The sequence below is a fragment of the Alosa pseudoharengus genome, unplaced genomic scaffold (assembly GCF_046254945.1).
Source record: "Alosa pseudoharengus isolate Yale_2024_CS ecotype anadromous, Long Island Sound unplaced genomic scaffold, YU_APseudo_1.1 YU_APseudo_1.1_scf_24, whole genome shotgun sequence".
Taxonomy (NCBI): Eukaryota; Metazoa; Chordata; class Actinopteri; order Clupeiformes; family Clupeidae; genus Alosa; species Alosa pseudoharengus.
Window position 1 is genome coordinate 20,873,658 of NW_027468689.1, and position 12,500 is coordinate 20,886,157.

At 44.4% G+C, this 12,500-nt stretch overlaps 1 protein-coding gene across 1 annotated transcript in view; it reads left to right on the forward strand.

Moving 5' to 3' along the window:
- The window catches only part of LOC143141805 (von Willebrand factor D and EGF domain-containing protein), an 83,231-nt gene that overhangs the window by 49,218 nt on the left and 21,513 nt on the right, over positions 1 to 12,500 (forward strand). Inside the window, exon 21 of the mRNA XM_076302512.1 lies at positions 9,289 to 9,696. Coding sequence (XP_076158627.1) covers positions 9,289 to 9,696 — 408 coding nt within the window. The remainder of the gene's footprint in view (positions 1 to 9,288; positions 9,697 to 12,500) is intronic.

Sequence of the window (12,500 nt, forward strand, 5' to 3'; positions counted from 1 at the left end):
GTCAGCAGCGCTGCATCACCCATATAGCCTACATTAAAACAACCAGCAGATGGTGGGCGGGTGCGGTTTTGAAAATTGGTCAAAACACTTTGGTGCTGATGGATGGCTGATGGATAATAAGTTTTGCTATGCAGTTATGGTTGAAATAATAGCCCATCAGCGCATCTCTAGTGTGTGTACCTCTCTCTCGCTCAGAGGGGAGGGAGAGGCTGAGGGTCGATCCAGCATGGATTCTAAACTCTGTGGTGGATAGGATCTACAATTAGGTGTTAACAATACTACTACGCTAGGTCGAAGTAGGCTACTCCCAAGTGCTATTGCGCCACACATTGTAGTTCTCCGGTTTATTCGCTTGGAAAATCGCCACGTTTCATGTTGCGTGGCCGTAGCATTTCTATCAACTACTCGTGCAACTGTATTTAAGTCGGGAAAACGTGGATGTTTTTGATTACTTCTACGCTTAGTCCCCGTCAAAGCCCGCTAGCATAGCAACATGCTAACACAGTCCAGCCGCGCACCAGAGCGTTTGAGTGCACATACCGACACGGGAGAGGTATGACTCAACTCGTGAAAGTTAAGGTAAGAACATATATTACTACTGACATTGGGTGGCGTGTTCCTTTAAGAGGTGCTACCAGATGAGGTACCAAACCCATGCTTATTCTGGTAAACCACTCAATAGGGCATCAGAACAGTCCACCGGTTGATATTTTTTCTTTGTTTGTCTCACCCTGCTGTTTGATGTGTCTTATATATCTTGCTTGGCCCGAGCAGCATCTTTTGTGTTGCTTTCTTTGCCTCTCCGTACTGCTCTCTGACAGAAGCAATTCTGCAAACTGCGGCTGAAACTAAGTGAACTTGAACACAGACTTTTTTCTTGTTCCCTGAAACCAATTTGGAAGGGATGTGGAAGTCTGTGGTGTTTTGGTGGCGCAAGCTCTTCGAGCCTCCTGTGGTTGTGCTGTCTGGCTATTCAGAGACCGAAACAGCAGCGTTTAGGACTGACCTCTTACACACTCTTACACACTCTTACACACAGCATCAGCATGATTGTAGCACTTCCAGATATTACAAACCCATCCAGCTCCCAGAACACATTCCCATAGTAACCAACAGATTGGTGATGTGTGTGTGTGTGTGTGTGTGTGCGTGTGCGTGTTTATGTGTAGAGTAGGTGTGTCTGTGTGTGGTGTGGGCATGGGTATGCGTTAGCAGGTCAATGTGTTGCTACATGCTAAATGCATTTTTTGTGTGTGTGTGTGTGTGTGTCTGTGTGTGTGTGTGTGTGTGTGTGTGTGTGTGTGTGTGTGTTTATACATTAATGAAGGCATCTATGGATGGATGTATGTGCACACAGGGACTGTGTGTGTGTGTGTGTGTGTGCGCACATGTTGCTTTGCTGTGCAATAAGAACCATATGGCAGGTGATGGGAGCCCCCACCCCCCCCCCCCCCCCCCCCCCCCCCGGTGCTCTTTGTTCATTGTTTTACTGAGTGGATTGGTTAAGCACATGCATTTTGTTTTTTTATTTTGTGTGTGTATGTATGCATGTGCATGTGCATGTGCCTGCGTGCGTGTGTGTGTGTGTGTGTGTGCATGTGTGTGTGAGTCCTCGAAGTATAAAAACTGAGCTAGTCATAGTCTTTGAAAACGCAGCGATCTACTGCCCTTGCCACTAGGCCCACGACAACAACAAGAGGGGCAAATAGGAGGGGGCGTGGGGGGAGGGGGGCAGAAACAGACACGTCAACTCAACCACACATCCAGCCCCTCTCTCCTCCCTTCTCTCCCTTCCCTCCTTGTCTTCCTCCCTCCTTCTCTCCCTCCTCTCCTTCCCTCCCTTATTGATTCATCACCCCATCTTTGCGTGGCGAGTGTTTGTCATAACGCTGAGAGGCGAGGCGTCAGAGATTCCTCGGGGGCGATCTGCGCCGTGCCGCCGAGCGAGTGAGCAGGTCGATAGCGTGAAGGCTCGCTTTCTGTGTCCTTTGTCTTGAGCGTGCCTCGTGCTAATCCAGCCTCTGTCAACAGTTTAGGTGCCACATGTTATAGCTGAGGCATTAGCTTAGCACAACGTTTGACAGGTGTGTTGGTGTGCGTGTGTGTGTGTGTGTGTGTGTGTGTCTCTTTGACAGGGCTAAGATGGGAAGATCAAATATCGAGGGCTTTTGAGGGCCATGTTTTTTTTAATCTTTTATGGATGGAAGGTGGGATCATGTGACGGAGAAAGAAGACTTTATGAGAAGTGACCTCATGCATACCTAAAGCCCTCGCTTCCTACGCTGAGCTGTTGTGCCAGAATGTACCTCTCCCGCAATCCGTTTGTTTGTCTGAAAGGCTCCCTCATAGACGCTTGCAAATGTTTATGTTCCTTTCCTGAGACTAGGAATTTTCACATGGAGGGTTTTCGGTTTTCTCTTCCTTGCAATCTTTCCTTCTCTCCTCCATCTTGTTCTTGTCGTTGCCAGGTGATGGGTTTTGGCTGAACGATTTTCGGCTCCCTCTGTGTGTGTGTATGTGTGTGTGGGGGGGGGGGGGGGCGTCGTCTTGGGGAGGAGCGCTTTGGGGCTTATTCCAGTTGCCATGTCTGAGGCCTGTCCTCATTTATCACACACACACACACACACACACACACACACACACGCCATCACATACTCACTTTGGCAAACACACACTTTTTTGTGCTTCTCCACTTTATTTTTGCCAAGGTTCACAGTTCTACTTTAGAGCCATGAAAGATATGAACAGCCCACATACTCATACACACACACACACACACACACACACACACACATACAGATTTATTCTGTCACCTCACACACACATAGATTTCTTCTGTCACCTTACACCCACAGTGGAAAAGGAAAATCATCCTGTGCCAAATCACAGCGTCAATATTCCTGAAAGAGCTGAGAAACTCAACATGGCGTTTTTTCCTAACCCTGTTGCTGGCTGGCTGGTGTGGAAAGTGAATGTTTGATAGTAGCTCTCTTCCCATCTCTCTCTGCCATCCTGTGTCTGTCCCTGGGCATTCATGTCCTTGCCTTTTGATGATGTTCAATAGCCTGTCTGACATTGTGTGTGTGTGTGTGTGTGTGGGTGTGGGTGTGTGGGTGCATTTGAGTTGAGGAAGATTCCTCCGCCTGTCTGATTGTGTGTGTATGTGTGAATGCCTGTGTGTGTGTGCGCTAGTGTATGTGTGTATGTGTGAATGCATGCGTGTGTGTGTGTGCGTGTGTGACTCCTCCGCCTCTTCTTCCAGCAGCAGTGTCAGGTACCCCTGGGATCAAAATCTCTCCCACCCTGAGGTGGCATTCTTATTTCCTTTATGGATTCCTCTTTCATTTGTGTCTCAGGCGGCCACAATAGCTTACACCTTCTACAGCTTACACCTCACTGAAAGGATCGGCAGAAAGTTTCTTTTTCCACCCTCGGATAACCGTAGCTCACCCACGGCCCACACGGAATCTCCCTCATACATAGCAGTGAGGCGCTGGGAGAAAGGGCTGATGATCTGTGTGGGCGATAGCAATGCCCACAGCAATGGAGGAAGCATAGCAGAGGCTTTGCTCTCAGTGTGTGTGTGTGTGTGTGTGTGTGTGTGTGTGTGTGTGTGTGTAAATTTGAATGTAAGTGTGTTTGTACATGTGTGTACGTGTGTGTGTGTGTGTGTGTGTGTGTGTGTGACATGGATGTGTGTAAAGTACGCTGATTTTTACATGTAAGGGTGTGTGTGTATGCCAGTTTTAAGTATGTTTGTATGCTAGTTGAACTGTATGTGTAAGAAATGTGTGTGTGTGTGTGTGTGTGTGTGTGTGTGTGTGTGTTATGAGCCTCCAGAGATGGGCCCTGTATAGGGCTGGGACAACGCGTCGACGTAATCGATGACGTCGACGCAAAAGATATGTCGACGCAAAATATGCGCGTCGATTCATTAAGCATAATGTGTGCCGCTAAATATTTTGAATTTTACACCTTCAGTGTTTCCCATACATTGACTAATCTGTGGCTGGGGGCCACGAAATCATTGAGCTGTGCTTTTCACGCACGCAGCTTTTCCTTGCCCCGGCCACTCTCTCTTGTAATAGTCAGGGGGCCTATGTGGTTTCTGTGGGATTGAAATGTTAATTTTTGGAGAGTGGTTGGACTGTCTTTAGAGGTCATTGAACATGGAGAAAAATTATGTCTCCATTTTTTTTACCTGTTTTAACCCTATTTTTGTGAATTTGTATATTTCACTATAATTAACACCATACATTTAGCCTAAATCACTGGCTATGTTGAATAAAGTTCACAAAACAGTTATTTTTTAACAGTATGATTGTATGTCAGTATTATGATTGTATGTCAAACAATTAGAGATAAGATCAATAACCAGTTTCAGTTTCACCACATACACATACTCCATTGCTGAAAGATAGCAAAATCACAGATGAGACCTCAAACAACATTTACTTCATTTACATATACACAACATATTAGATCTCACCTCCACAATTTCCTCATCAAAATCTACAACTAGTCTACTAAACCTTATTCCTACTCACCTTCTTAAGACTGCTCTCCTCTTCCTGGATAATGTTTTGCTCTAGATTATAAATAATTCAATGCTATCAGGGCATGTACCGCAGTCGTTTAAGACATCTGTTATTAAGCCCTCCCTCAAAAAACCTACCCTTGTATTGATACTGGTCTTCCTGGACCTCAGCGCTGCCTTTGACACCACAGACAATGACATACTACTTAGGCTTGAAAATTTGATAGGCATCAAAGACTCAGCACTCGCTTGGTTTAGATCAGTGTTTTTCAACCACTGTGCCGGGGCACACTAGTGTGCCGTGAGAGATCATCAGGTGTGTCGCAGAAAATTACCCAAATGTCACTCACTGGTCCAGAAAAGCAACTGTTGCATCAAAGAATTTATAACCACATACTCTCATTGATTGTATGATTGCACTATTTGTGGTATGCAGGCATTGTACAACAGGGGCCCCATATCCAGTATTCACAGAATCATCACATATCCAGTTCAAAACAACAATTAAATTAGATATAGTCACCTACAAATGAAACAGAGGGCACTTATTATATTGAGCAGGTCTTGCATAGAAGCCATAGGCCATATCTGTGTATTGTTTGAAATTTTAGGCTATGGTATGTTTATTTTTTCTTCACACAGGATTAGTGTGTTAGTGTGCCGTGGGACATTTTAAGTGTCAAAAGTGTGCCGTGGCACAAAAAAGGTCGAAAAACACTGGTTTAGATCATACCTTCCTAAACGTCAAGAATTTGTACAGGTCCATAATAAACCATCTACCCAGATTATGGTAAAATGTGGAGTGCCTCAAGGCTCAGTACTGAGGCCCCTGTTGTTTAGCAGATGATACATAACTATACCTTTCCATAAAACCTGATGAATTAACACCGTCAAACTTGACACATGTATAAGAGATATAAAGACATGGATGACGAATAATTTCCTGCTTTTGAACTCAGATAAAACAGAAGTCATGGTTTTAGGTTCTAAAAAGATGAGGGATATCCTATCCACATCACAGGCTACATATAGTGATCTTCCACTGACCTCATCCACAAGTGTTAAAAACCTAGGAGTTATAATTGACCAGGACCTAGCAAGTAATCACATAAAACAGATCACCAAAACTTAATTTTACCATTTAAGGAACATTTCAAAGATAAGGAAGTCCTTATCCTTACCAGATGCCGAGAAATTAATGTTTTGTCATCTCAAGGATAGACTATTGCAATGCTATTGCAATGCTATTATGCTGGCTGTAATAATACCTGTCTAAAGAGCTTACAGCTTATACAAAATGCAGCTGCTCACACACAAAAAATATGAACATATTTCCCCCATCCTAGCATCTTTACACTGGCTACCTGTTAAAAGTCATTGACTTCAAAATATTACTTATAGTTCTTGGTTGGTTGCCTGCATTGAAAGAGGACAACTCATGAAGACGCTCTTTTGTCTGATTCTGACAGAAGAAGCACTTATCTATGCTGGCAGCAGCTGCTGCTGAACAAGTGTCCCCTAGATGGACCTGATGCAGTTGCAGGTGTTGCTGCAGGTTCAGAAGATGGTCTATCGTGTCTTTTCTGAAGACACTGAGTCCTGCCTGCTTCACATGATTTCTAGTAGCGAATTTTAGCATGCTGCAGATGCTCACTGTTACAGGTGGATTTGTAGCAGTTCCTGTGCCAAACTGCTTTGTTCTGTTGTAAAATAACTGCACTGTAACAATGTAATCGTTGGCTGATCTGTGATACCCATCTCCATACTCTCTCATGGACAAAAACAAGAAATTTGGCATCTGTCTCTAGTGATGGGTCATTCACCAGTCCACACATATCTGCCACTGGATGCATAGCCCAAAATCTGTTTCTTTTAGAATATGTGTGCCATCACCTGACTAACAGAAAGACACACCTCAGAAACTAGACTGTGCCACCATGAACTATGAAAATGTGCTTGCTCAAATGTAGAAGGCTAGAAGGTCACTAATATCACCAACCATGAAGAACAGAGCACTATGTGCTTCAAGTTATTCGATATTCTAAATTCTATCACTGTCACTGGTAGTCAGGGATGGATTACTGCATGGGCCTACCGGGCCCAAACCCAGAGGCCCAAGGAGTCAGAGGGCCCAAGCCATTGCATGGAATCATTGCCTCAATATCAACACATCATATCAACACATAGGCTATGAATCTGATTGAAATAAAGTATTGGCCATCCCCAAAATGCACCAGAATACAGGAAATGACATCAAATAAAAAAAAAAAAAATAAAAAAAATGTCCCCCGCAACAATTAGTGGGGGCCCTTAACCTGGGCCCAGGGGCCTGAAAGTTCATAATCCGTCCATGCTGGTAGTGTCTCTCTTTCTCTTTCTCTCTCTTACACACACACACACCTGTCTGTTTGTCTAGCTGATCCTTTACCCTTTCTTTTCTTCACACTTAGGCTTAGGAAGGCCTTACAGACTTCAGCTGGTACTATGTAAAAGTCTATTAAACTTGATTTAACAGAGATCTCTGCACTCTGTAAAAATGTTTTATAATGTTGAATTGTTTATGTGGTCCACTTTTGCACACTACCTTGTAGAATATCTTTGCTTTTTGGCACCAAACCCTATGCTATAATACCAGCAATGTGAGGTTTATGGACAAAACACCAAATTTGACCTTTTCTGAATTTGACCTTTGATTTGGGTCCTTCAAAACCTTCAAAAAAATGGAGACATTTTTTTTACTCTTAAGAACCTCTAGAACAAAACAAAGATATAATACTCTCCAAAAATGAACATGCGAATCCCACAAGCCCCCAAATTAGACACATAGGCCCCCCTACTATAATGAGCCTGCTGCTCCTCCTCTGCATGTGCATTTAACAAAATATTCACGATTGTTGAAGGATTGTTGTTGCAACATAGAAGCATTGCATAGAACACGGTGGGCTAAATTGCTATTAAATCCGCTTAGCCTCGTGACCATGCTGCGCAAATTTGTTCAAAACTGCTGCATTAAAGTTAACTCTGCTAAGGTCTCATCACAACATAGTAGCCTACATTGAGGAGACCAAACTAAGTTAAGTTATGCAATCAAGCAGTAGCCTATCTCAAAGCTAACGTTAGAATACTGTTCGGATGTCAAGTTTAGCATGCTTACATACATCTGCTTGTCAATTTACTCATGTAGGGCTCATTTTATTGACTCTGAATGTTTGCAAAATCCCAATGTAAATGGGAAAAGTGTTTTCCAAGACTCAAAAGTGCTTGTCCCAAGGAGAAGTAGGCTACGAACCGTTATTTGAACTAACTACGTTATGAATTGCATTCACACATCAGCAGCATTTTAACAGTGTTAATGTTAATTGCAGGGATTCCCTCACGAACGTCGTCTTAAAGTGACAGGCACTCAATTAGACCTACTGAACTGATCTGAATGCTACCTCTGACTAAGAATGCATTACTTTGCACTTGTATAGTCTTTTATTTTGGAATCTTAAGAGCAATAAACATATTCCAATGTTAAGGAATTCATGTTTTTTTCATTCAGATATGTAAATCAACATGTATAAGTTGCTATTAGTCAATTAATGGGGAGATAATCGATAATCGAATCGAATCGGACTGAAAAAATGAATCGTTAGATTAATCGATGCATCGAAAAAATAATCGCTAGATTAATCGTTTAAAAAATAATCGTTTATCCCAGCCCTAGTCCTGTAATATGGGTTCAGTGTCTCAGCATTTCATCCGGTCTGAGAGCTGTGCTGTGGACAGCCCTCTGGAGTGTGTTATTGTACTGCCTGCTGGTGCCTACCACCTGAGTGGGTAGCGGTGTGTGTGTGTGTGTGTGTGTGTGTATGTGTGTGTGTGTCTGTGTATGTGTGTGTCTGTCTGTCTGTCTGTCTCTGTGTGTGTGTGTGTGTGTGTGTGTGTGTGTGTGTGTGTGTGTGTGTGTGTGTGTGTGTATGCTCAATGGTAGTGGGTATTGCGCGGTAGACTCCAACAGACTCAGAGCGGCATTATCATCCACCTCCAGACCCCCTCGTGACAGTGTTCTGACAGCCGCACAGACACTAGACTGGAGTGGAGTGTGTGGGGGGGAGGGGGGGGGTGTCAAACTCTCTCTCTCTCTCTCTCTCTCTCTCTCTCTCTCACACACACACACACACACACACACACACACACACACACACAAAATGTATAATCACACATTCACACTGATGTACACACATTCACATGCAGACACCCACACAATACACACACACAATCTAATTAATCACACCTGCTCCCTTATCCTCTCCTCTCTCTCTCCCTCCCTCCATCCTTCCTCTGTCTGGACTTTCTTTCTTCTCCACACACCTCAGGGATCAAGGGTCATGCTCAAGCTGGGGTCTGTGAAGACGGTTTTGTGTTACGTAGAAATTAAATGCATTGAGAAGGAATTTAATTGTTATCTTGTTCTCTCTCCATCCCTCTCATCCTGCATCTCTCTCTCCCTCTCTCTCTCACTCTCTCACTCTCTATCTCTCCATCGCCGCTTGTTTCATTCTCTCTCCCTCCATCCCCTTCTCTGTTCCTCTGTTTTTCCCTTGATCTCTCTATCTATCTTCACCTCTATGGCTCTCTATCTCTCACTTCATCCCTCTCTCCCTCTATCCCTTTCTCTGTCTCCACCTTCATCCCTCTCCCCATCTCTCCCTCTACCCCTCCATTTCTCCCTCCATCTCTCTACTTTCTATCTCTCCCTACAGCAGTAGCTCAGCCAGTCACCTCTGCCCCAACCTCCATTCGGACCATCAACTCCAGCAGGACCAGCGGTTCCAACAGAATCAGCACCTCTGGCAGAACCAGTGAGACCGTTTGGACCAATGGCTCAAACAGGCCCAGCACCTCCAGCAAGACCCGTGAGTCCAGCCTCTCCAGCAGAATCAGTCCCGGGGGCAAAACCAGCAATGGACCAGCTCTCACGGGACCTGAAGTCAGCCGACGTCCTGCCCCTGCTCCGGTACCGGCACCACTTTCCCCTCCTGCCCTGGTCCCAGACGCCCCAGTGGCACCAGCTGCCCCAGTTGCCCCGGCCAAGACCAGCACTCCCCTGGGCACCAAGACCAGCAACAGGAGTCCCGTCACCATCATCGCCTCCAGCGAGGGCAACAAGGCCGGCAAGTACCCAAACTCCCCCACTCACACACAGGAGCAAAGACAAGGGAGATGCGTCACCCTCAACGTTCAAAATGGTGGTGCTTGCCCACCCAACATTGTTATCTAAAACAGTGTTTCCCAAACTTTTTTTCTGGCGACCCACTTTTTAAAAATGACAGACCATCGCGGCCCATTTCACTTCAAATCTACCCTGCAACCACCAACATTGTTTTAGGCCACAGGTTCTCCAACTTTTCTATGCCTCCCCCAACCATACATTGCTATAGGATCCCTGCTTTGAACACGGTTGTGTTGCATTTTGAGCACCATCAGCGTGAAAAGTTGGAAATGACTACTGAAAAGATACGTTTTAATGCGCATCCGAGAGTTTGGGGAAATTCTCGCATGTTGCGCATTCGTCAGCATAGTAAAGCTGTTTCTGTATTTCTAAAAAAAATGTTGTAGGCTACGTTGCGTTGCAGACAAATGGGTCCATAACACTGTGGACGTCAATTCCGATGTAAACAGCAAATAACTCAAGTCGTTATATTGTATTGTTGTATTATATTATATGGTCGTTATATCAGAACAAGAGGCTTTTGGGCAATAGCCGGAAGAATGCGCCTTTACTTTGGAGTTCGCGAGGTAGAAAACAAGAGAAATAGTGTTTAAAATGTCTATTTAAATTGTAGCCTAATATAATGCACTGGTGTGCATTTTAAATCAGAAATAAGAATGTGAGGAGGTTGCTATTAACTTTAAAGATTGCATCTACAATCGAAACTATCTACATGCAAATTGAATATCCTTATCCGGTCTATGGATGTCTGCTTTAGTTGACAGCACGGTCACTAGATTTTAATCGGTAAAGTTGAGGAACTGGTATCTGTTAATGTTAGTGCAAATAGGCGGATTCATGTCACTTGCAGTTTGCAACTACGAGGTACAGGTCATGGCAGGCGCCCCACAAAACGGTTTAATTTTGAGAGGTAGATATCCATGCTCTGGCTCCCCCTCTGCGATGCGTTCGTCCCCCAGTTTCATGCGCCAGTTTCATGAGCTTTTATGACAAAACCGTAACTGGTAGTTAACAAACTACATCCTAATAGAAAACTGTTAACTTTCCTGGTATCAAATGACAAATGGTATCAGTTAGACCTATAACACAACATAAATTGTGCTGGGCTGGCGACCCAAATAAATTCTCCTGCGACCCACCCGTGGGTCGCGACCCAGACTTTGGGAAACACTGATCTAAAAGATGCAACACATGCCAGTGATAGAGACAAATCAGTTCTAGCAGCAGGCTATGCGAGCAAGATAGCCTAAACAGAAACGAGATTGCAAAAGGAAAGCAGATAGAAAGTACTAAAACAAATCTACAACACACGCACAGTTTTCATGCACACAGGAGAGAGAGCACATACAGGTCTTACATGATTGTTGGTTTCTGGTGGTAGCCTTCCATTCACTGAAGAAAGACTGAAGGTTATGGATATAATGAACATTCTGAAAACGAAAGGAACTGCAGTCGCACAGTGCAGGCTATTCGGAAGGTACAGCAAAGAAAAATGTTCAAACAGCAATATGATGCGCTTTTTAGCTCAGAGTAATAAGCCCGGCCCCAGAACGCCACCAGCCCACCAGGAATTTGTGAATTCTCCCGATTCTCCAGATTATCACTCCGCTATTGATCAAGGCAATGAGGAGCAGGATAGCAGTGGAGGACTCTCCTGTTGCTGTATCCGCAGATGAGAGGGGTCTCAGCGTGCCACTGACGTGACTGGCTAGGCTCATAGGTTGGTGAAGGAAAATGCTTAATCGTAGCCAGCTAGTTGAGCACAGTGATTTTATGCTTTTGTGAAAAAGCACGCCATTTATGAAAGCAAATATTTCCCTGGCAGACCTTTATAAAATATGACCGCTGTGTAAATCATCATAAATAATATTTACACCAAACACACTTGGCTCTCACTCAAGCACACCAGTGTGTGTGATCATGGCAGTTGCAGAACCACTGTCTCCAAGCACTGTCGGTTAATGCACTAAGCTGTTTAGCTATATGAAGTTCACACAAAAATGTCACTTCTGTTTATAAAAACATAGCAAATTGTTTTGGGCAACCTTTGGCCATGTCCATTAGCCTAGAAATCTAGACGCACCCTAGCGGCCACAAATTACATTTGCTGCCAGGGCTAGTCTAGCAACTCTCCGTTGGCTTGTGAGCTGGAAAAATTAAACTTCTATCAAGCCAATCAAATCGTGTATAGAGATGTTAGGCGGGCTTAACATAATGATTGATGGCAGAGTTGCAACGGTTTGGCTTGAATTCCTTGCTACTTGAAAACAAAGAAGATGGATGTTGCTGTTGGCGAACAGCGTGACACGACAAGCTTTTAAGTTGGCAAAAGTTTGAACTAGCCAACTAGCTCCGCTGGTGGGAGAACGCATGGGACTCATAGCGCGCCCTATTGCGTGCAGAGGGAATTTGAAAGACAACCGATTATCCCGCTCCTCGACTGAGCACTGCCAACGTTGAGTGCCCAGACCCTACATTTTAATGTGGGTATGGCTCGTCAGGCTACATGTCTATTTCCCTTGTGAGTTAAATGTTTTCATGCAGATGTCTGGATAATAGGTGAGGTAACAGATCATGCATGCGTGTTTTAGGCAAAGTGTTGGCCCTACTCTCTGACAGAAAATGTGCAGAAATGTACTTAATAGTATTTATGAAATGTACCTGGGGGTGACACCCCCGAACTCCCGTTTAGTTTTATAGGCTAAACCCTGAATGTTTTGAACTCTTGGTGACGCCCTTGATCAC